We start from the raw sequence: 26,652 nt of genomic DNA, 5'->3' as shown, positions 1-26,652 counted from the left end.
AAACGCCTCCTCTCAAATCACTTTGATAGTCTGCACAAAGTGAGTTTATAGCTTGTAACTCTCACTTATACTCTGCCATAATGTTTTTTTTTTCCTTGTGATCAAGAAAATTACAGTTCTCAGGAACATGGATAGAGTAATTAATTGTAATCAGATAACCAAATTTTAGCTTGAAGTCCAGAAAGGTTTGTTTTGGAATATGTAATATTAACACTGGATAGGCTGGCAAGGCTAGAAACTATCTATCTATCTATCTATCTATCTAATGTTTTATTTATTTCTTTTTTTTTTTAATTTTTGTTTAATTTATTTCTGAGAGAGAGACAGAGACCGCATGAACAGGGGAGGGTCAGAGAGGGAGGGAGATACAGAATCTGAAGCAGGCTCCAGGCTCTGAGCTGGCTGTCAGCACAGAGCCCGACACGGGGCTTGGACCTACGAACCGTGAGATCATGTCCTGAGCTGAATTTGGATGTTTAACCGACTGAGCCACCCAGGCACCCCTAGAAATAATTTAAAACGTTCAAAAATGTCCATCGGAAAGTTGCTTTGAATTCAAACAAAAAAGAGTATGCATTCTCTTGCTAATTTAAGAAGAACATGATCTATTTTACCAATACATATTTAAGAATAAAGCTGTTTCTGTACTATTCCATCATTGGTTCGTGTACCCAATCTTGTATATTCTTAATGTAAAATAAGTCATCTTAAGATGACGTAGCAATGAAAATCTGTAATTTGTCTAAAATCACTCATTCAATGTGCTAATTCTCCACCAACACTATTTTCCTTTTTCCCTCAGTAAGAGAGGTGGGACTGAGATACATCTGTCTAGTGAGGGACAGAAGTCATTTGCCCTTTCTGACCTAGCTGTGGATATCTGCCTGGATTTTTGAGATAGAACGTGAGCTCAGGTAAAATGTGCAAGCCCTGCCTAACCTGGTTCAGGAACTCTCTGGATGTGGACTTCTGCCGCCTTTTCCCTGTCAAGGGACAGAAATGGTGATCCTGGAATAATTCTGAAACAGTGTTAAGGATGGAAGACCCTAAATTGGTCCAAGTCCCTGACAACTGTATGAAAGAATTGCATGAAGAGTTACCACCAACCTGAACACTCACTTTAGATGGTCATGTGAGCCAAAGCACATCTTTTGTTTTTGTTTTTTATTTTTTTCTTTTATTCTTTAAGTTGTTGTAATTTAAGGGTTTCTTTTTAGAGCAGCCTAACCAACCAGAAGTAATCTTATTATCCAAGATTTAATGACTGATCATTCCACAAACAAGATAAATGGGTTAGGGAAGAAGGTCAATTTAAGATTTGAGTTCAAGGAGCAGTTGGGTGGCTCAGTTGGTTATGTGTCTGACTTTAGCTCAGGTTATGATCTCATGGTTTGTGGGTTGGAGCCCTGCATCTGGCTCTGTGCTGACAGCTCAGAGTCTGGAGTCTGCTTCAGATTCTGTCTCCCAGTCTCTCTGTCCTTACCTGACTCTCTCTCTGTCTCTCTCTCAAAAATAAACATTAAAATATTTTTTTAAAAAAGAATCAAGCTCAATATTCTAAAATGAATGAATATTTTAGAACATTTCTTCACACCTAGACATCTGTTGAAAATTAGTTTTTCTGAAGCAATTCAAGAGCCAATATGAGAATGAAGGCATTCATGACATGTAAACATGGTATGTACCTCACCTGGCAAAGCTACTCATCTCTGATCACTGCTTTCCCTTTGCATTCCGTGAGCATCCTTTCCTCACCCAACCAGGAACACTAATCTTGGTTATCCTTTTATGTACCCCCAAACTGGATCATATGAAAATGTTTTTGCACCAGGAACAATTCTGTAAGGGAAGTAAGATTCTACGTCTCCCCTTCCAAGCTTTTCAGGCTGGGTCCAAGTATGAACCACACATAAGTCACATTAGTAGGAGTGAACACACACAGTTATATAAGTTTTCAGTGACAGGAGAGCCCTCATGATGCAATGAAGACCCAGAGGAATGGCAACACTGCCATACTTTTGTATTAGGATGAACAGAGAGAGACCACTGTGGAAAAGTAAACTCGAGAAGGAGGAAGTAAAGGAGAGATTAGAATGTCCTTCCTGTAGCTCTTCATTTTTAAGTGCTTTTAGTTCAAAATAATCTTTTTGCCAGAGTGGCATAATCTGCCACCCATCAATCCCAACACAAGGGATCTTACTGATAGTCAAGGTCTAATAACATTGTTTAGCATCTCTGGGAGTTATGTGCATCTGGCTGAGTCTATAAATGATTGTGAAAAAAAGATATATGTATGTAATAAATATAAATATAATATATATGTATGTAATAAATATAAATATAATATATATGCCATACATAATACATATGTCATTCCTAGTTCAGTATTCCTCTTCCTATCTATGACTCAGAGGCCTAGGCTCCTTTCTTGTTATATTTCTATGATTGTTGACATATGACTGACCCCCAGGGGTCTCTGGGTATTTTTTTCCATTTCACCTGTCCATACAGGGAAAAGGTTAAGTCAGGCCGGGAAACGGTGCAGACCATATTTTTCCACTTTTTATTTGCCAGAACTCAGTCCCACAGCTCAATTCAGTAAGCGAGGTTGGGAACTGGAGTCTAGCTGTGCACCCAGGAGGAAGAAGGAAAGACCGTGACAGATTCAGGCTCGCTATGTACTTGAAATCAAGAGCACAGAGAGAGAAGTGATGAAGATTAGCCCTAAGTCTTTTTTTAAAAATAGTTCATTCCATACTTTAGATCAAATGTAAACTTACTTAAACATTTCAATTCAATTATTGGTTCTTATTCAAAATGTAGTGTCTTCTGCCAATGGTGGATACAGTTTTTTATTAGCCAAGCTTTCTAAGTGTCTGATGAAAGAAGAAAAAATATCCTGTTCAGTGCCCAAGTCCTACTGAATTCACTATGGCAATTACATAGATTCTTAGGACTTCCTTCATAAACTGTAGGATAAGACAAGATTATCAAATTGCCTTTATGCGTCAGAATAACACATGAACTAGGACAGTCAAGGGCACTGTGTGCAAATGTTAGAAGTGTTCTTTGGAAAGGTAAAAAATTCTTCCATGTGCGCTGATGTGACTCCTAATCTTAGCACCAAGTAATTGGTGTTTTTTTTCCTCTCTAAGTTAACAACTTTATTAATAGAAGTCTATTTGCCGATAGTAGTTGTATGCAGAGAAAGGAACGGTAAATTATTCACTGAACAAAACATTTTTTATTCTTAAAAAGTGGCATGAATAAGGGTAATTTAAAAAAAAAAAAAAGGCTAAATGAGCAATGTCCTGGTGAGATCTATGACCTTGGCATTCGTGCCACCATGTTTTAGTTAAAAGACTTAATGAGCAATGTGCTCCCAAAGTCTGGAGACATACTACTATTAAGAGGAAAGAGCAGCAGAGGAAAACCCAGAGACAGGGGATCCATTTACAGAGCTTATTCAAAGGGACAGCATTAGGCATCATCACGCTTGCTTTCTTCATGGCTCCAAGGGTAGGCTAGGTGGGAGAATTTTTGGAGAACAGAGATGGGGATTTTGTGCAGCTGAAGCTCTGAAGGATTTTTGGACTCACCCCAAATAATAAGTACATTTTTAAATGAACATTTAATCTAGATAAGTTGGGGAGAAACACAAGTGAATTTACATCCATTTGGGTTCGTGACATGACCACAATAACCATGTTCAAGGAAGGTCTCTAGAAGCAGAAAACTACATGCACCGGGCCAAGAACTGGAGTTTACAGGACCCCATGACAACAAAATAAAAGGGGAATCAGTAATAAGGGACATAAGGAAGAAAATGGTTTTTCAAACAGACTGACCGAGAATTCTTAATGTTTTAAGTATAGTTTTTAAAAATATTTTTAATATTTATTTTTGAAAGAGAGAGGAAGAGAAAGAGTGAATGCACACAAGTGGGTGCAGAAAGAAAGGAAGACAGAATCTGAGGCAGTTTCCAGGCTCTGGGTTGTGAGCACAGAGCCTGATGCAGGGCTTGAATGCATTAATCATGAGATTATGACCTGAGCCAAAGTTGGATGCTTAACCAACTGAGCCACCCAGGTGCCCCAAGTTTTAAGTATAGTTTCCATCTCAGTGGTTTACATATATGTTATGTAGAGTTTTCTGGTAAAATTATACACTTTAGTTTATTCCTTGAATGTTGCAAAGGCAACTTTTTATAAAGAAAACACTTCTCAGTCAGCATGGTAAATGTTCCCAGAAACGTCATCTGCCTCCTCTCCCAGTATCTTAGCCCTTGCACTAACTTACAGTTCTTATGTAGTTTTTAGAAATTATCAAGGCAATAAAAATACAAATTTTAGAATATGACACAGTGTTCTATTATATGAAGTCTTCCTTTTTCTTGAGTCTCATTATGTAATGTCAAATTTATCTCTAAATAGACTAACCTACTAAACTATATCATGAAAGAAAGTTCTACTCTATTTTCAGGAAAGCATTATAAATCTTTCACTCATATGCAAGCATAAAATATAGTAAATTTAATTATTTTTTTCAATTCTTCACTTCCTAAGAATATCTATCCATCTATGTATCTGTCTATGTATCCATCCATCCATCCATCCACACATGCTGTGGACTGTCATTCTAAAACCTTAACCCTCAATGACATGGTATTTGAAGATGAAACCTTTAGAAATAAGAGGGTGGGGATCTAATCTTGGAAATAGTGCCCTCACAAAAAGAGACACCAGAGAGTTCGCTTTCTGTCACTTTCCCCTATGTGAGCCAGGAAGAGATTCTCACCAGAACCTGACCACGCTGGTACCCCGACTTTAGACTTCCAGTCTCTAGAAGAGTGAGAAGTACATTTCTGTTTGAGACACCCCCCACCATGGTATTTTGTTATGGCAGCCTGACATAAGATAGTATATATGCTTATCCTGTATTATAATATAAAATATGTATCATACACATAAGCACACATACATTCTCTCCCTCTCTCTTTCACTGGTTATATGAGAAATATCATCAGATAAATGTTAAGTTATCTCTCTGGCAATAAAATGAAACTAAATGCCTACTTCTCACCATTGAGATCATTAATTAGTTGCAGTTTGAACCCAAAAATACAATGTATTTTTCAAAGACTGTGTTAATTATTTTTTAATGTCTTTATTTTATTTTGAGAGACAGAGACAGAGAGCAAGCAGGAGAGGGGCAGAGAGAGAGGGAGACACAGAATCTGAAGCACGCTCCAGGCTCTGAGCTGTCAGCACAGAGCCTGTTGCGGGGCTTGAACCCATGGACCATGAGATCATGACCTGAGCCAAAGTCGGACGCTCAGCCAACTGAGCCACCAAGGCACCCCGTGTTAATTCTTTTTAAAGCATCCATTATGCATCAAAGTATTATGAAAACTGATATTTTAGACTGTCATGTTAAGTAATCAACTTCCAAAATAAGTGTAATATTATGTTAATTTAGAAAAACTTAAACTAGAATGGGAAGGACCATTCATTGATCAATTCTTATCACACTGGTTTTGAGAGGTCAAAATAAAGCAAACGAAAAAGCTTTGCATAGCACTAGAAGAGACAGAAATTGGTACCTGTATTCCTCTTGTGTGAAGCGTGGAATCTCTCCAGGATGCAAGACGAGAATTTTCACTGTGGCGCTACTGGACATCACAGGCTCACCGTCATCAAAAGCCACAACCACCAACTTAAAAAGTAATACAAATTTATTAACAAGAAGAAAAAAAGGTGTCATTTTGATCATTGGACTGCCCAGCCCCAGAGGGGAGGTAATGATCACTTCCTCACTGTCTGCCAGGTCACAGCCCTGGTTCTAGGATATGTTACGTATATTCTCACTTAATCTTTACAACAGTCCCAGCAGGTAGATGTCTTATGTTCACTTCCTAGACCAGAAAACTCAAAGTAGAGTTACTAGCTCTATGATAAGACACTACCAGTAAACACAGGTATGCAATATGGCATCTTTCCAATGACTAACTTGATTTCTCTTACATAATCCCACTGGTGCTCTCACTAAAAATGTGCGCCATTATAAGCACCAACACTTACTTAAAAAGTGTTAAATTCAGTCATGTCGATAGCAAAAAGCTAATTAGCTTGCTTATAAAAAGAAATTAATTTTTCCAGTGAATTAATTGTCTGCAAGATTACAGGGCAGAAATACTTCACTCTGGAGGATAAAACTGGAAATCTTAGATATACACCCTTAGATATACACACTCTTAAAAATAGAGACAACCAGTTCATAACGTGTAGTAGAAACTGTTCTGAAGATGGTAAATAGAGAAAGACTTTCATCTCAAGATGCTACAACTACATATTATTTTCTACCATAATACCATTTATATTTGAATTTTTGGATAACGATGTCAAGAATAATTCTTCTATTTAAGAAATGTTAAGTATTTTCAAAACTATGTGTTTCTCTGAATGTGCGTAACTTTGGAAGCAGTAGGCTACTAAACTAAACCAGTTCAACCCGGACCATGAAGCCATAACTAAAGACCATCCTACGGCCCATGATTTAGCCTTGGGGTCATACTTTATAAATGACACAATTTCTTCCCATAGTGGCAGGATTACGAGAGGCATAGTGTTCATGACACCCACAAGATTAACCGATGAAGGCATTTCCTCATTGCAGGGTCAAAGGCTTTATTCACAACGACAAAAGTATTCTAAGTAATTATAGAAAAGGGAAATGCTCAGACATTTAATAAAATAGATTATTTATGGTAATAGTGAGGGGTATCACTATTTCAAATTTTCTGGAAGTATAACTTATCACACGTATGTAAAGGTGACCCAACAATTCTGCATCTCGGTACTTATCTTAAGGGAAAAAAAAATCAGGTCAACAGCATATATAATTGCACAAGGAGGTTCATAACAGCAAATATTATTATAACAAAAATTAGAAACAGCCTAATTATCTAACAACAAACTATTAGACAAAATAATAATAGTGGATTGATACAACAGAACATCATATATCCATTAAAATAATACCACTAACAATATTTATTGGCATGGACAGTATATTATGAAGTTAAAAAAGCACTATGAATAATAGGATTATATTATTTTATTTATTTATTTATTCATTCTGTCAAGTTTATTTACTTATTTTTAGAGACAGGGTGTGTGCACGTGTGAGCGAGATGGGGGAGTGGCTGAGAGAGGGGGAGAGAAAGAGAATCCCAAGCAGGCTCTGAGTTGTCAGCACAGAGCCTAATGCGAGTCTCAATCCCATGAACTGTGAGATCATGACCTGAGTAGAAACCAAGAGTTAGAGGCTTAACGGACTGAGGTTAAGCCACCCAGGTGCCCTGAGGATCATATTATTTGAAAACACATTATCTGTATATTTGCATTTGCATGGGGTGTCATCATAAGGATAGATATTAAAATGGCAAATTCTAGTTATCTCCAAGATGTGAAATATCAAGTGTTTTTTTTTCTTTTGCTTATCTGATTTCCTAAATATCTATGTGGTTAAAAAAATAATATGATTTTGTAATTATTTTGTACAGTCATCTGTTAAACTAAACTCTCAAAAGTTAAATACCAAATAGACAATATAAAGAAACCACTGCACTGACCTTAAAAATTGTCGTAGGTTCTTCATTAAGATTGACCCGAGTTACCACTCTTCCAGAATCTTCTTCTACGTCAAAAATACTAGCAGGATAAGGAAACTGGACATCATCTACTCTGTACCTTACACGACTTGCAGGTAATCCCTAGAATGGAATTATATATTGTTAATTTACTCATCACAAAATGAAAACGAAGGGCATCAATAATGCCAAACTGATCTATAAAATGCATGGTCTTTTAGAAGTCAAAACTCATATCAAGCATTCATGCTTTCAGGTGTGAAATGCAGCAGCCTCTCCACCTGTTACTAGAAAGTATTTATGTGAATGAACAGACCAGTGGTTGCCTTGAGCATCTTCTCTTCCACTTTCTTTTAACTCTAGGAATCTCAACCTACTGAAACACCATGCCTGCTTACTAGTTTACCTTCTGAGACCATTATAAATTATGTTCTTTCACTGTGCTTACTTGAATTCTGACACTCAGAGCATGATGAAGCGTGGATGACTCTGGAAGACACTTGTAAAGTGGAAGGATGGGTATGGATGTGGAGGAGAGAGAAAGTACTTATCATCTGCTCTGTACTGTTTAACACCTAAGTTTGGTCATACGTGAATTAATCCTCATAACAATCCTTTAGTAGCAATCATTACTAATGACAGTGATAGTAATAATAGTAAAATAATGAGGCCTAACCTTTGTTGAATGGTTATTAGGTAAAAGGAGCACAGTAAAGATGATACATATATACTCTACCACCCATTTTTAAAATTTTTGGTTAATGAACTTGAGGCTTCCAGGTCCCAGTTATAGACCAAGATAAGTTGGGAAGTTAAAAGAAACCAATTTTAGAAAAAAAATAAGATTTGATAAAACTTTTAGACTATAATAAAAATAGTCAAAATTGTTGGATGTCCTTCATTAATAATGAAGTAGCATAAAGAGAGATTCAGAAAACAGTCCTAGGTACAACTGCACCAAAAATAATAAAATACCTGGGAATAAACTTAGTCAAAGAGGTGAAAGACCTTATTTCAAAATCTGTAAAATACCAATGAAAGGCCTGAAGAAGACACAAACAAATGGAAAGGTATGCTATGCTTTAGAAATGGAAAAATAAATATTGTTAAAATGTCCATCCTATCCAACAATCAAAAAAAAATCATGTAATCTCTATTAAAATATGACCAATATTTTCACAGAACTAGAACAAACAATCATAAAATTTGTATAGAACCAGAAAAGTCCCCAAATGGCCAAAGTAAGTCTTGAAAAAGAACAAAACTGGAGGTATTACAATTCCAGCTTTCAAAATATATTACATAAAGTACTTAAAACAGTGTGGTACTGCCACAAAAACACACCCATAGATGAATGGAATGAAACAGAGCCCAGATACAAACCCACAATTATATGATCAATTAAACCTCAACAAAGGAGGCAAGAGTATACCATAAATAAAAATACATTCAAAATATATCAAAGACTTAAATGTGAGACCTGAAACCATAAAAATCCTAGAAGAGAACACAAGGAGTTAATTTCTCTGACACTGATTATAGCAACATTTTGCTAACTATGTCTCCTCAGGGAAGGGAATCAAAAGCAAAAATGAACTATTGGGGTTATAGCAAAATAAAATGTTCTGCACAGAAAAGCAAATGATCAATAAAATTAAAAGACAACCTAAAGACAACCTAGCAAATGAGAGAAGATATTTGCAAAAGACATAACTGCTAAACAGTTAGTATCAAAAATATATAAAGAAGTTCAACAACTTAATGCCAAAAAAACCCCACAAATAATCCAATTTAAAATGTGCAGAAGACATGAAAAAACACTTGCCAAAGATACACAGATGGACAAAAGAGAAAGGAAAATATGTTCAACATTACTCATCAGCAGGGCGATGCAAATATAACCCACAATGAGATATCACTTCTCCCATGTCAGAATAAAACATACAAGAAACAAAAAGTGTTGCTGAGAATATGGAGAAAAAGGGAACTTCATGTATTGTTCGTGGGAATGGAACTGGTACAGCCCCTCTAGAAAATAGTATGGAGGTTGCTCAAATAATTGAAAAGAGAACCACTGGGGTGCCCGGGTGGCTGAGTCGGTTAAGTGTCCAACTTCAGCTCAGGTCATGATCTCATAGTTCATGGGTTCGAGCCCCACATCAGGCTCTGTGCTGACAGCTCAGAGCCTGGAGCCTGCTTCAGATCTGTGTGTTCCACTCTCTCTGCCCCTCCCCTGCTCATGCTCTGTCTCTCTGTCTCAAAAATAAATAAACATTAAAAATTTTTTAAAAAATAAAATAGTTTATTGAGTTTATAAATTATACATTTCAGTAACTACATTATATCCATATCAAATATCATTTAGATAAATATAAATTTTAATTTTATTTTTTTAAAAATTTTTAACATTTATTTCTGAGAGAGACATTGAGAGAGAGAGAGTGTGTGTGTGAGCAGGGGAGGGGCAGAGACAGAGGGGGAAACAGGCTCCAGGCTTTGAGCTAACTGTAAGCACAGAGCCCAACGCGGGGCTCAAACCCACAAACCACGAGATTATGACCTGAGACTAAGTCAGATGCTCAACCAAGCCACCCAGGCACCCCGANAAAAGCTTAAAATATATATATATTAAGTATTAAGTATATATATATATATATTAAGTATATAATTAAGTATATAAAAAATACTTAAAAATGAGCTGAAAATATGTATTACTTTCTACTTTACTTCAGGATAAGATGGTATATACATTACACTATATCTCTCTGTATATGCACTTATATGTTTATTAAGAGAGTGTTTTGGACCATCAATAGATAAATGGAAGAACTACTGTTTTATAAAAAGTCAATCTTTAAAATTTTATTTCTATGGCAATAGATTCTTTTTCTGTAGTCTTCCAAATTATAATAAAGTCAGTAATGTTGCAAGAAGTTTAGAAAAATTATTTTCTTAAACTTCATATTAAAATAAAACTAGCCTACATTTTGATTTAAAATGATAGGCAAATGGCTTCTTGGTCCTGCACTCTGATAAAACAAATTGATTGATCTTTGTTTAGAACCAAAGAAACCTTGGTGGTTACCAGTTAGGTCCCTGTATTTATTTATTTTTTAAAAACATTTTTAACGTATATTTATTTTTGAAAGGGAAAGAGAGACAGAGTTGAACAGGGAAGGGCAGAGAGAGGGAGAAACAGAATCTAAAGCAGTCTCCAGGCTCTGAGCTGTTAGCACAGAGCCCGACGTGGGGCTTAAACCCACGAACTGTGAGAACATGACCTGAGCCGAAGTTGGGCACTTAACGGACAGACACACCCTGGACCTTGAGCTCCCTACCTTTAGACACTACCACCACTAAACCACAGCATTCAGATAAACTTTTAATAGATTTTGGCCAAAGTTGGTTCATTCACACTGTTAAGACCCAGAGTGGCATTTCAGGACTTTGTCAATTAGAAAGGCTCTTCCTCAGCAAAACATGTGCTGAAAGCCAAGCTCATCTTGGCCTCTGTGTGATGGAGCAGAGTCTCTCCTTTCCAAGGCAAGATACATCTTCATAACTCTGAAGACCAATGTTTATCCCCAAGCCTCCTTTTGTTAGGATGGTTCTGTGTTTGTATCATCTGAGGGATTATTTTCTTGTCTTTCTGTCTCCATGCCCTTACTTCTCATAGTAGTTTATAAATGTATTCAAAGTGTGGGTTCAAAAACAAAAAATTATCTATGGTTTTAGGTCACCACCAAAGAAGACAAATACTTTAGATATCCACATAGTGGAATTCATTTAGTTTTATTCTTCAGTTAACTAAACTACAATGTCTCTTCCTTAGAACAGATACTTTAATATCATGAGGTAAAATGCATTTTGACATTTCAGGCAATGTAAAATTTCAAATAGGGGATTATAAGGTAAACTTTGATCCAGCATGATTTATGGAAATTTAGTGGGTAATCTCATAATATGTATGTATGTTAAGGGTCCCACTTTGGCTCAGGTAATTATCTCATAGTTTGTAAGCTCAAGCCCTGCATCAGGCTCTGTGCTGACAGCTCAGAGCCTGGAACCTGCTTTAGACTCTGTATCTCCCTCTCTCTATGCCCCTCCTCCACTCATGTTCTCTCTCTCTTACTCTTTCCCTCAAAAATGAATAAATGTTAAAAATTTTTTAAAAAGAAGACTATTTAAACAAATTTAGAATTTGCTCTATTTACCTCACTACCACAAAGAGGCATTTATCAAAAACAAATTGTAAAAAGTAAATTAGCCAAGACATAAATATTAATTTAATAGGAAGGTGGCAAAACTGTCTGCAAAGATTCTCTTCTCAGCAGGCAGTGGTGGTAAGTGGTTTCTTATCATTATGCCTCTTGGAGTCTCTTGAAGGGTAAATAACAATGATTCCTTTTTAAAATTTTATGGAAACTGAGGACATGTGAGAAGCAGAACAGGACATCATTTTTGAAGCCTGCTCACTTACTGTGACAGTGATATACATCGATCCAGCTGACCTTATCTGTCTATTGGAGCGAGCGTGACTTCAGACAACCATGATTTTGAAAGACTAATGAAGTGCTGGTATAGCAATCCTTCTTAATGTCACTTTCATTCACCACAAGGGTTTTAGATTTTTTTCCCTGAATTTTCAAGTAAGTGATACATTCTCCTTTAGAGGGATATATTTCCCTAAACAAAATGTTTGAAAAAGAACCATGATGTTAGTGGGAGGTTTGTCATTCAATGGGTGCTGAAAAATATGACTTAGCATCACACAGAACACTGAAATTAAACATTATGTAAATTTAAATTAAAAAAGTATATAAAATATCAGGAATTTAAAATTTTATACATTTTTTATTCCCTAATACCTATCATCTTGCTCATGTTTATAGTAAAGGGATTAATTCATTACATGTGGGATTTATTCATTCATTCACTCAGCCTGTCTACTGAAAAGACACAGTGGAGTCCTGAGGGTATTAGACGGAGAATGAGAGGAGGTGATTGAGTTCATCTCACATCCCTACGTTCCTGATGATCATCAAAAGTGATTCAACAAGACTGGCCTCATACGACACCAAGCTCACAGCTACCTCAACAATCTTCTGCTGTTCACTCAGCTACATTACTTTTGTGTGTCTGGTTCCACCCAACACCCAGGTCTCAGATGACCCCTCCTCCAGCTAAACCCTTCTATAAATCACTTGAGTTAACCGTTAACTCTATATTTTTTGGCTATGTATCTTTGTCTGAATTACAGACAAATATGTAAATATTTACTAGAACATGGATTTGCAGCATATCTCTGTCCCTTGATGGTCAGCTCTACTTGAGCAGATGATTTTTTGCCTTGCCATAAAGAGGTCAAAAATAATTTGTTAAGTGAATACTTAAAATATGATGAATGCCTATGCATACATGTATCCAGAATGGCCAGGATGTTCAAATCTAGGGACATCACTGACATGGACACGATGGGTGGCTGTGTGTGGAACTCCCACTGTGGTTGAAATGTCACCTGTGTCCCTGCTTGTAGTGGCCACATGCATATTTTTTGAGAGCAGAAAGGAAGTAGAGATTACATTGATGATTTTTGGGGGGGGGTGGCCATGGGGAAAGACACAAAAGAGATGATAACAGAACCCATGAAAACATAGCTCCCAAAGTAAAAAATAGGAGGAGAATAAATCTTCTTTCAAAGAAGATCCCTGGGTAGAGTGCTGGAGAAATGAAAATATAATCATGGAAGTTGTTTTTTTTTTTAAGTTTTACTCATTTATTTTTTTGCTGAACTGGCTGAATAGAAAGCAGCATCTCTTCCCTACTTCTCACCTCCTGTCCATACACTCTGTTATCCCTATAATTAGAGTTAATATATTCTGTTGTTAAGCCTATCCTTTAAAATAATGAGGTAATCCTCTGAAATTTTCTAATAAAGGAATCCTCATATGGCTTATATTATTAAGATACAGAGGATGTGGGAGAGGCAAGATGGTGGAGAAGTAGGGCGCTCCATACATTTCACTCGCGCACATCTCCGAAACAGAGAAGACCTGAAGCCATAGGACACTGAACCGCAGGAGTTTGGGAGGAAAGGAGACAGAGTCCACTAAGAAGACAGCCTCATAGGTGTGTGATTGTGAACTGGGGAAGATAAAAATGGGCCAAGACCTGGAGATAGGGAGGGGAGGAGCCCCCTCTCTGCAAGGAAGAGAAAGAGTGGCTGCAACTGCTCATAGAACTGTCCCTAGAGAAGAGAAAAACCTCAGCCGGGAAGGAGAGGGATCCTATTTCTAGCTGTGGTGTTTTCTTTGGTCTGTGTGACCCTGTCAAAGGTGGCACCAGGAGTAACAGCTCCACTGCTCTACTGGCTTGATCCCTGGCTGGAAAGTGGCACAGCCTGAGAGATTACATTCATGGCGGTACCATTAAAGCATGCGACTAAGATCTGGAAACGAGGTGGGGATTGGGACATAGAACACAGCCCACCTTGGCTACACCAGAGGCACAGGAAGATCAGACCCAAAAGAGTGGTTTGCAACACATAGCTCAAGAATGGACTGGGGAGCGGCCATTTTTCATTTTTCTCCCCACAACCACCAAGGCGGGACTTCAGGGAGTGGCCCACAGGATTACAGTGGAGGCAAGACCTGCCTATACTTAACCACACCCATCCCCACTGGAGAGCTGATTTTTTTTTTTTTTTACAGGAGCCCAGGGCAAGACCAACATAGATGCATTGCAGTGATTAATTCTAGATCAATTCTTTCTATTCAGATATATTTTCCCTTGTCTCATTTTTATCCCTCCCCTCTGCTGGACTGGGCACTCTGGTCACTGGTTTGCTTAAACAGTCCATTTAATACATTCTCTCGATCCATATGCTACACCACTGTTGTTAACTTCCTTTTCTCTCTCTGTCTGGAATAATCAGACTATATAGTTTCTTTGGGTAACATTATCTTCGTATCTTTCTCCTACCATATTCTCCTCTTTCTCTCTCAGAATTAAGCCTCTTAGTCTCTCTGCCTCGTCACTATTCAATTTCTCTTTCACCCCATCCCTGTCATTTCTCTCTTTGTATATGCTCTTCCATCAGCACTGCCTACACCCTGTTCTTTATTTGTAGCTGGGAATTCTGGTTTTATGCTTTTAGACTGTCCTTTGTCTTTGTTTTTCCTTCTTTTTTTCTGTTTTTCCCTTTCGGTTTGATCTTTTGTTGGATTTCTCTGTGCAATTACATGCCTTTGTTCCATGTGTATTTGTCTGTCTGTTTTCCTTTCCAGGGCTACCTCAAGAAACAAGCCAAAGTAAACATGGTGGAGAGTCCCAAATACCACTACAAGTTGGGAAATAAAATAACCAAAGTCTCAACCAGAGAGACCAAGAGACACCATTCACAGAACAAGTCCTGAACAGACAGGCCCTGGACAGTCAATGAGCCTTCTTTAATATAGCAGCACTTGCAGGTACAGAGCGTGTTAACAAGCTTTTAAACTTAGCAAGAGGCAGAAAGCTAGCCAAAATGATGAAATGGAAGAACTCACCTCTAAAGAAATTCCAGGAAGAAGTTACAGCTAAAGAATTGCTCAAAACAGATATAAGCAACATAACTGACCAAGAATTTAGAATAATAGTTATAAAATTAATTGCCAGGCTTGAAAAAGGCATGGAAGACAATAGAGAAGCTACTCCTACAAAGGCTATGGACCTTAAAAATAGTTGTGATGAATTAAAAAATGCTATAAATAAGGTGCATAATAATGTAGAGGCATCCAATGAACGGATTGAACATGCAGAGAGGAGACAAGGAGAATTAGAAGACACAATTATGGAAAAAGAGGAAGCTGAGAAAAAGAGAAACAAATTGAACCAGGAGCACAAAAGGAACATTTGTGAATGCAATCAAATGGAACAATATCCGTATCACAGGAATTACAGAAGAGGAAGAGAGGGAGAAAGACACTAAAGGGGTACTTGAACAAATTATAGCTGCGAACTTCCCCAATCTGGGGAAGCAGCTAGAGATAAAAGGGCCCTAACATACAAAGGGAGACTTATCAGAGTGGTTGCAGACCCATCTGCTGAAACATGCCAGGCCAGAAAGGAATGGTAGGAAATGTTCAATGTGATGAACAGAAAAAAATATGCAGCCAATAATCCTCTATCCAGCAAGCCTGTCATTCAGAATAGAAGGAGAGATAAAAGTCTTCCCAAATAAACAAAAATTCAAAGAATTTGTCACCACTAAACCAGCCTTACAAGAAATCCTGAGGGGGACTCTAGGAGGGAAATGTTGCAAGGAACACAAGGTACCAGAGACACCACTACAGGCATGAATCCTACAGAGAACACAATGACTCTAAACCCATAGTTTTCAATAATAACACTGAATGCAAATGGACTAAATGCTCCAATCAAAAGACATAAGGTAGCAGAACGGATAAAAAAACAAAATGCATCTATCTGCTGTTTGCAAGAGACTCATTTTAGAGTGGAGGACACCTTCAGATTGAAAGTAAGGGGATGGAGATATATCTATCATGCTACTGGAAGTCCAAAGCACCTGGAGTAGCTATACTTATATCAGACAAACTGGACTTTAATGTTAAGGCATTAACAAAGGATAAAGAGGGTATGTAATAAAAATTACATTAACAAGGGATGTAATAAAAATTACAGTGTCTATCCATCAGGAAAAGCTAACAATTACAAATATCTACACACCAAATTTGGTAGCACCCAAATACATAAAACAATTAATCACAAACAGAAACAATCTTATGGATAGGAATGTGCTAATAGCAGGGGACTTTAATACTCCACTTACAGCAATGGTTAGATCAACTAGACAGAAAATCACTAAAGATACAATGGACTTGAATGACACATTGTACCAAATGGATTGACAGATATATTTAGAACTCTACATCCTGAGGTAATGGACTTCACTTCCTTCTCAACTGAGCAAAGCACATTCTCTAAGATAGATCACATACTGGGTCATAAAGCAGCCTCAATAAACATAAAAGAATTGAGATCATACCATGCACACTTTCAGATCACAATGGTATAAAACTTGAAATCCACCACAGGAAAAAGTCTGGAAAACGTCCAAAAGCATGGAAGTTAACGAACACCCTACTAAAGAATGAATAGGCCAATCAGATAATTAGAGAAGAAATTTTAAAAATATATGGAAACAAATTAAAATGAAAATGAGAGGGGCGCCTGGGTGGCTTAGTCGGTTAAGCGTCCGACTTTCGCTTAGGTCATGATCTCGCGGTTCGTGGGTTCGAGCCCCGCGTCGGGCTCTGTGCTGACTGCCAGCTCAGAGCCTGGAACCTGTTTCAGTCTGTGACTCCCTCTCTCTCTGACCCTCCCCTGCTCATGCTGTCTCTCTCTCTCTCTCTCCTAGAAATAAATAAAACAATAAAAAAAAAATTAAAAAAAAAATAAAATGAAAATGAGAATACAGCATTCCAAAATCTTTGGGATGTGGTAAAGGAAGTCCTAAGAAGAAAGTACGTAACACTCCAGGCCTGTTTCAAGTAATCAGAAAAAGTGCGAATACAAAATCTAACAGCACACTTAAGGAACTAGAACAACAAGAGCACCCCAAACCCAGCAGAAGAAGAGATATAAAAATCAGGTTAGAAATAAACAAATTAGAATCCAGAAAACAAACAAACAAACAATGAACAGATCAATAAAACCAAGAGCTAGTTTAAAAAAAAAAATAAACAAAATTGATAAACCTCCAGCCAGGTTTCTCAAAAATAAAAGAGAGCACTCAAATAGACAAAATCATGAATGAAAATGGATTTATTACAACCACTCCCTCAAAATACAAGCAACTACCAGGGCATACTATGAAACATTATATACCAACAAACTGGACAACTTAGAAGAAACGGACAAATTTCTAAACACACACACACACACTACCAAGATTCAAATGGGAAGAGACAGAAAATCTGAACAGACCCATAAGTAGTGAAGACATTGAATCAGTTATCAAAAATATCCCAAAAAATAATGTCCTAGGCCATATGGCTTCCCTGGGGAATGCTACCAGACATTTAAATCACAGTTAATACCCATTCTTCTCAAGCTATTCCAAAAAATAGAAATGGAAGGAAAACTTCCAGACTCATTCTACAAAGCTAGTATCACTTTGATTCCCAAGCCAGATAGAGACCCAGCAAAAAAAGAAAACTACAGGCCAATATCCATGATGAATACAGATGAAAAAATCCTAAACAAGATACTTGCAAATCAAATCCAACAGCACATAAAAAGAATTATCCAGCAAGATCAAGTGGGATTCATTCCTGGGTTACAAGTTTGCTTCAATATTCACAAATCAATCAATGTGATTCATCACACTAACAAAAGAAAAGATAAAACCATATGATCCTGTTGATAGATGCAGAAAAAGCATTTGACAAAATACAGCATCCCTTCTTAATAAAGACCCTAGAGAAAGTCGGGATAGAAGGGACTTACTTAATATCGTAAAAGCCATTTACCAGAAGCCCTCAGCTAATATCATCCTCCATGGGTAAAAACTCAGAGCTTTCTCCCTGAGATCAGGAACACGACAGGGATATCCACTCTCACCACTGTTGTTTAACATAGTGCTGGAAGTCCTAGCATCAGCACAATCAGAAAACGAAAGGAAATAAAAGGCATCAGAAATTGGCAAAGAAGAAGTCAAATTTTCACTTTTTGCAGAAGACATGCTACTCTACATAGAAAACCCAACAGACTCCACCAGAAGCCTGCTAGAATTGATCCATGAATTCAGCAAAGTCGCTGGGTACAAAATCAATGTACAGAAATCGGTTGCATTTTTATATACCAATAATGAAGCAACAGAAAGACAAATCAAGAAACTGATCCCATTCACAATTGCACAACAAAACATAAAATACCTAGGCATAAACCTAACCAAATACATAAAAGATCAGTATGATGAAAACTATAGAAAACTTATGAAGGAAGTTGAAGAAGACATAAAGAAATGGAAAAACATTCCTTGCCCATAGATTGTAAGAATAAGTATTGTTAAAATGTCATTGCTACCCAAAGCAATCTACACATTCAATGCAATACCAATCAAAATTGCACCAGCATTCTTCTCAAAGCTAGAACAAACTATCCTAAAATTTGTATGGAACCACAAAAGACCTGAATAGAAAAAGTGAGATTGAAGATGGAAACCAAAACAGGAGGCATCACATTCCCAGATGCGTCTACAACAAAGCGGTAATCATCAAGACAGTATGGTATTGGCACAAAAACAGACACATAGACCAATGGAATATAATAGAGAACTTAGAATTGGACCCAGAAATATATGGCCAACTAATCTTTGATAAAGCATGAAAGAGTATCCAGTGGAAAAAAAGACAGCCTCTTTAACAGATGGTGTTGGGAGAACTGGACAGCAACATGCAGAAGAATGAAACTAGATCACTTTCTTATACCATACACAAAAATAAACTCCAAACAGATAAAGGACCTGAATGTGGGACAGGGAACTATCAAAATCATAGAGGAGAAAGCAGGAGAAAACCTCCTTGACCTCAACCGCAGCAATTTCTTACTTGACACATCCCCAAAGGCAAGGGAATCAAGAGCAAACATGAACTACTGGGGCCTCATGAAGATAAAATCTTCTGCATGGCAAATGAAACAATCAATAAAACTAATGGGCAATCGATGGAATGGGAAAGATAGTTGCAAATGACATATCAGATAAAGGACTAGTATCCAAAATCTATAAGGAACTCCCCAAGCTCCACACCCAAAAAACAAATTATCCAGTGAAGAAATGGGCAGAAGACATGAACAGACACTTCTCCCAAGAGGACATCCAGATGGCCAAGAGACACATGAAATGATGCTCAGCATCCCTCCTCATCAGGGAAATACAAATCAAAACCACACTGAGATACCACCTCACTCCAGTCAGAGTGGCTCAAATGAACACATCAGGAGACTATAGATGTTGGTGAGGATGTGGAGTAATGGGCACCCTCCTACACTGTTGGTGGGAATGTAAACGGGTACAGCCCCTCTGGAAAACAGCATGGAAGTTCCTCAAAAAATTAGCATTAGAACTCTGCTATAACCCAGCAATAGCACTGCTAGGAATTTACCCGAGGGATACAAGAGTGCTGATGCATAGGGGTACATGTACCCCAATGTTCATAGCAGCACTGTCAACAATAGTCAAAACATGGTAAGAGCCTAAGTGTCCATCAACTGATGAATGGATCAAGAAGATGTGGTTTATCTACACAATGGAATACTATATGGCAATGAGAAAGAATGAAATCTGACCATGTGTAGCAACATGGATGGAACTTGAGGGTGTTATGCTGAATGAAATAAGCCAAGCAGAGAAAGACAGGTATCATGTGTTTTCACTCATATCTGGAACAGGAGAAACTTAACAGAGGACCACGGTGGGTGAGAAGGGAAAAAATTAATTGGAGAGATGGAGGGAGTCAAACCAGGAGAGACTCTTGAATACTGAGAACAAACTGAGGGCATATGGGGTGGGGGGGGGAGGGAGGTGATGGGCATGGAGGAAGGCACTTGTGGGGATGAACACTGGGTGTTATATGGAAACCAACTTGACAATAAACTATGAAAGAAAAAAAAAGATACAAATGATGTTTTCTTATACCATCTACATTGCATAATGTGCCAAATCTGAGTTATACTGTGAGCTAACCAACTGTTGAAAAGGATTGAGAATCTGAGTAATATTTTTGCTAATTGTGAGAATCTGAGTTACATAGGTAATTTTGTGTATTGTCTGTAAGACCTCTAAGGATATGCTCATCTTAGAAAGTAGTTAAGTTGGGGAGCCTGTGTGGCTCAGTTGGTTAAGCATCCAACTCTTGGTTTTGGCTCAGGTCATGGTCTCATGGTTCATGCAATCGAGCCCCATGTTGGGCTCTGTGCTGACTACACAGAGCTGCTTGGGACTCTCTCTCTCTGTCTCTTTCTCTTCCCCATCCCTGCTCACTCTCTCTTAAAAGAAATAAACTTAAATAAAATAATAAAATAATATAAAAATGGTTAAAAATAAAAGAAAGTGGCTAAGTCATTGGCATGTTTTGAATTTAAAACCCACTATTATCTGTCCATAGACTCTCATCTATAGCTAATATTTATCTTTCAAGATGACAGGCAATGATGAGTAAGACAGATGTGCTCCTGTACTTATGAGGCTCATAACTCAGGTGAGGGGACAAAAGGTACACCGATAAACACAATTGCCTACTAACATTTTCGATAAAAGCTCATAAGAATCATGGACATTAGCACATGAAGGTGTTAGCACTAGATGACACATTTTTAGGATTAGAGTCAAGTGAACTTTACACCTCACTGCACAGGCATTTACATATGAAGATGTGCCTTGAACATGTACTTTGCTGTACAGATCCTCTGACCTGGTGTATTGTTTGGGTATGAAAGTGGCAAGCTAAAATGTAATGTATGTGTCAACATTGTGGATCCTTTATCTTCAACTCAATGGGATAAAAGTAGAGATGTATCATTATGAAGTGATATAATGTAAAGATATCTATTTAAACAAAATAACTTTCTAAATTTGGGTAAAAACAAAAAAAAACAAAAAATACTTTCTGAAAGTATGTACATATTTATTGGGGGGGTTGGGCTTGTAGAGACCCAGTTAGCATGGTATTTTCATGACAAATTTATTCTCAAATTGTACCATGTCACAGATGACACTAGAATGACTCATGGGTCCAGACATTGATATCCTCAGGGGTATAAATGCTGAGGATGTCAGCATTGTACCACACCAGAGGTGAAGTTCACCATCTTTCCCATCTCCCTAAAAGCAAGGACGAGGAAAATGAAATATCAACTAACATCTCTGTGCCTGACATTGGCTAAGTGCTTTCATTCTTCATTAAACCCAAATACCAGTCCAGTGAAATGGTCTTATTATTCTTACATGGAAATGAGGTTGAAAGAAGTCAAGTGAGGGCAATACAATATCATTTTTCCTGGTTAAGCACTAATGTCAACCCCTAGTGACAATCGTCAATAGCTTTCAAGGACTCAGGATGTTTGCCAACCTTAATTGCCCTCAGGAAGGACATGACTTAATGACATCTATTAATAAATGAATTAATTGATTTGTTTGTTCATGTACTAGGCTCCTTTCTAAATATGATTTGAGGTAGTATGTGACTTATTTAAATAGAGCGTGGATTCCAAAATGTGAAAGGCATTTCCACTTTGTGATGTCCTTCTATCTACTAAATTTGACTGTGTAAGGCTCAGTAAATATCATCATGAGATAGTACTGGCATAGCCATTTATTCAGCACATATAGAGCAATATGGCGATACAGTGATAACCTGAACCAGGCATTTTTCTAGATGACAGGAACATGATGGGGCAAAAAAAAAAAAAAAAATCCTGTCAAAATAGTGTTGACGTTGGATTTTTTTTTTACATCAAAAAACATTTAAATGCGACAGAGTGGGTCTAATTAATGTGGCAGAGTAAATGTAAATTTATCTCAAGAAAATAGAACCCTGAGATTTCAATTACCTTCTTTATTACTCAGTTCATTTTTACTTTTGACTTCCATTCATATAGTGAGCATTAAACACAATATGTTTTGACTTAATGATGGTAAGAATGTAATTAATTACTGCAGAAGGTAATTGCAGGTCTGTATGAAAGATGTTTCGAACTTGCAAACATAGGGAATTTCAATGAGTCTATAATGGGCCAAAATAATTAAGTTCTTAATATCAGGGGATATCACGATTTAGTAATTTTTCTTATATACATAATTATCAAGAAATTACTTATTCAGACCCACATAATTTTCTTCGTAATAATAGCAATCACATTAAATCAGGGAATACTGAACCTGTTATTACCATTACATACAAACACGAAGTAATTTGTTTTCAAGTATACAAAGATTCTTCTCCCTGATGTGGTTTCCAAAATTCTTTTTCCCTATGTCTTTGAAAGCAACTGCTATGATGTATTTTGTAATCGTGTAATTCACAAAACCTCCCAAGTATATTTAGCAGGAGGGATTACTCTAAAGTGGTTTGGTCCTGTTTTGCGATCATAATGGCTTTTGCAGTGGATCTGACCCAAAACTAAGGTACCTTTGGAAGACACTAGGGAAAAGGGCAAATCACACTCTCCAGGTGTGGCCCCCTCCCCTCCTCTGACACCTGTAGGGACTGTAATGTATTGACAGCCTAGTGAGTCCACACGTGTACGGCCAACTTCTTGGTGCCAGATGTCATGACCTGACAGAGGTCACGTAGTGCACACGGTTCAGGGTCTACAGATGCCATATAAACATAACTAATGAAGATCCTAAGAAGTATTTGCTTCAGGGCTAGTTACCTCTGAGTCTTTGGGGGGAAATATGACTTTCAAAGGTAAACATAACTCAATCCCCTAAAGACATCAAATAGATAACAAGTAACACATTCCCTATAAAAATGGTTTCATTTAGAAACATTTTAAAATTTATGAAAATAACAAGGAGCACACAATCAACTTTCCTCACAGAAGCCAATTCATAAAAGCAAAGGAACTTAAAAATAAGGGTGAATCTGAATGGGAGCTAATAATTAGTTATCCTGTCCCCTCTGCCTGAAAATCCTAATTTTCTTAGGATGAAACAAGAAATCTTAGCACTATCTTCATGGCCAAGCAGACCCCCACATATTCAAACTCAGGTTTACCTCTCCAGACTCCTTACACAAGAATTTTATTTTGGTTTTTGAGAATTATTTTTCTTCCTCTGACTTGCGGGCCTAATTCTGCCACATCACTTTGCATTGGAAACACCACTTCATCTTTCCAACTTCAGCTTTCAGTCCCTTTTTCCAGAAACCTCCTTGACTTTCCAGACAATATCAGGCTCCCTTTTGTCTAATTTCACAGCACCCTAACGATTTATTTTTTAGAGATTTATAGTCTGACATTTCTATTTACTTGATTTCTAACTCTTTGAGTTTGACATTCTGAGGCCAGGGAACATGAGAGTTTTAATCCTTACTACTACTGCAGTACTCTCAATCAATATTGGATACATACACAACTAATATATATTGAGTGGTTTCCATTTTGTTTGGAACATAAGGACAGAGATTTAAGTTAAATATAACCCACAGTTTGTGAAACGTTGTCATCAGTGAATCAGTAGGCATAGTTATTTCTCATTTTTAATAGTTGTTTACTTATTTTGAGAAAGAGGGAGAATCCCAAGCAGGCTCTACACAGTCAGCACAGAGCCTGACATGGGGCTCAATCTAATGAACGTGTGGGATCATTACCTGAGCCGAAACCAAGAGTCAGATGCTCAACCTACTGAGCCACCCAGGTGTCTCCACTTCTCATTTCTTTATGTCCTTTATCCTCATAACTTACTCCTACATCTTCTTCAAAGGCAACCCGTTTACTGAATGTAAGGAGAATCTTTAACTGAACAGTTGTGGTGCATGGTACTATTGTTCAGTAAATATCCACTCCTTTTTCCTTCATTTCCTGGCTTGCTGATTCTGGCCTTGACTGTGGGACTTGCTTTGGTCAATGAAATGTGAAAGACAGACACACAACCAGCGACTTGACCTGTGGTCATGTCAGTTGGGAAAGTTCTCTTGTGGTCTCATCGTCACTGTGAACAGGGCAGGCTAGCTTTGGCATGTGGGACAGACCTGAGGCCAACCTTCAGCCTAAGAGCAAGGCTGGCCAACCCCCAGCTGTCTTGCAGATCTATGAGTAAGAATATAAATCTTTGTTAGAAACAACTAGTAATAGTTTGGTATGGTTTACTCTGCAGTATTTTGGGAGGAAGACCTAATCGCTGTGTATTGCACGCAGTTTTACTTTTTAAAAAAAGACTATATATTGGCATTACTTTCTTTTTCTTACTATTTTCACTGAGTATTACATCCTCACATTTCGTTCTGGTTACTATGTGCTCATAAAATCCTGCTGTGCTAGAAGTTCTGAAGATATTTCACACTTAATAATGATCATGGCTGTATGGGAATCTCTCTGATGTGTTAGTCCCCACTGCGGTTGATAAAATTCTAGGCACTGGGATTTCCCTGAATGCCTTGGGATTCTCTGCCTTTGCAGCCAAGTCCACTTGGAGCAGGGGAGAGAATGGGGGTGAGGGCCCTCCATTATTGTGCTGAGGGAGCCAGGTTTGAAGCCAGACATGCTGTCACATGTGGATGGAACACTGGTCTGGGCAAACAGAACCCCGAATTCAGAGCACTCAGCTCAGGCATGTGCACTGCAAAAAGACTCCGAGAAAAGAAGGATCTGGGAAAAAGTTGTCACAGAGGCCCGCTCCTTCTCTGCTGCCCTGGACCTTACACATCCCCCAGTCCGTGCTCGGCTGACTGGACCTCTGACCTTTACAGGCTTTCCCAGAGTGCAGGAGAAAAGAAAAGAGAGAAGGTAACAGAATCTAAACAATAAATACAGAAGGCAACTATCAGAGATGCAAAGCCTGACAAAGACCAGGGAAAACATAATAACAATGACAGATACTATTTACTGAATATTCACTGTAGGACACAAATGCTATCATATACTCCTCATACCAATCCAACAGAGTAAGTACTATTTTGTTACTCTCTTTTACATTTTATTTATTTATTTATTTTGAGAGAGAGAGGGAGAGAGAATGTGCACATGAGTGGGGGAGGTGCAGACAGAGAGGGCGAGAGAGAGAATCCCAAGCAGGCTCCATGCTGTCAGCACAGAGTCTGACTCAGAGCTCCATCTCACACACAGTGAGATCATGACCTGAACTGAAATCAAGAGTCACACAGTTCACCAACTGAGCCACTCAGGTGCCCATAAGTACTATTTTTTTAATGTTATTTATTTTAAGAGAGAGAAAGAAAGAGAGACAGAGAGAGAGAAAGTGGAGGAGGGATAGAGAAAGAGGGAGAGAGAGAGAATCCCAAGCTTAGAGCAGAGCCCAATGTGGGGCTTGATCCTATGAATTGTGAGATCATGACCTGAGACAAAATCAAGATTTAGATGCTTAACCGACTGAGCCACCCAGGTGACCCAGTACTTTCATTTATGTATTTATTTTTATTGTGGTAAGAACACTTAACATGAGATCTACTTTTTAAACATATTTTTAAGTGTGCATTACAGTAGTGTTAACTATACATTCAACGTTGTAAGGTAGATCTCTAGAACAACAATAACAACAAGAAAACAAATAATCCAGTTTAAAAAAATGGGCAAAGAACTTGAATAAAGATTTCTTCAAATAAGACATCCAGACGGCTAGTAGACACATGGAAAGATGCTCACTCAACATCAGTCATCGTCAGGGAAATGCCAATCAAAACCACAATGAGACATCCCTCATGCATGTTAGGATGGGTAGTATCCAAAGAATCCAATAGAGAACAAATGTTAGTAGAGACGTGAAAAAATGGGACCCCTTGTACATTATTGGTAGGCATGTAAACCGGTGCAGCCTCTGTGGAAAACAGTATGGCGTCCATCGAATAATTAAAAGGAGAACTACCTTATGACCCTGCAATCCTATTTCTGGGTGTACATCCAAAGGAACTGAAATCAGGAACTCAACGAGATACCTGTCTTTCCATGCCAGTATGCGACTTGGCTTTGAGGGTGTGAAAGCCAAGAATCCAGAACACGAGAAGCCAAGACACTCTTCCAGAGGGTCTCTTCCCATGTCCTCTGGCAAGAACTTTACAAAACAGCACAGGATTTATGCCATGAAGGAGGCCTCTGGGTAAGCTGCAGAAGGCTTGCTACATTTCACTCAATTCCCTCGGAAACCTTGTGCTGATGCATACTGGGACCCTAACCCCATGAAGTTTATTCTCATTAAAAAAAATAAAGTTGTGTAAATCACAGCTATATCACTGTGTGACACTTTTGTAAAGGCCAAAACA

At 37.9% G+C, this 26,652-nt stretch overlaps 1 protein-coding gene across 8 annotated transcripts in view; it reads right to left on the bottom strand.

The window, feature by feature from the left end:
• The window catches only part of PCDH15 (protocadherin related 15), a 752,236-nt gene that overhangs the window by 169,779 nt on the left and 555,805 nt on the right, over positions 1 to 26,652 (bottom strand). For all 8 annotated transcript variants that reach the window (XM_077755213.1, XM_077755212.1, XM_077755209.1 and 5 more), the window contains 2 exons: positions 7,634 to 7,774; positions 5,603 to 5,715 (listed from right to left, as the gene is read on the bottom strand). In XM_077755213.1, coding sequence (XP_077611339.1) covers positions 5,603 to 5,715; positions 7,634 to 7,774 — 254 coding nt within the window. The remainder of the gene's footprint in view (positions 1 to 5,602; positions 5,716 to 7,633; positions 7,775 to 26,652) is intronic.

This window comes from Crocuta crocuta, unplaced genomic scaffold (assembly GCF_008692635.1).
Source record: "Crocuta crocuta isolate KB4526 unplaced genomic scaffold, BGI_CrCroc_1.0 scaffold2, whole genome shotgun sequence".
In the NCBI taxonomy this organism is placed as follows: Eukaryota; Metazoa; Chordata; class Mammalia; order Carnivora; family Hyaenidae; genus Crocuta; species Crocuta crocuta.
This window is presented reverse-complemented; position numbering and strand designations above follow the sequence as displayed.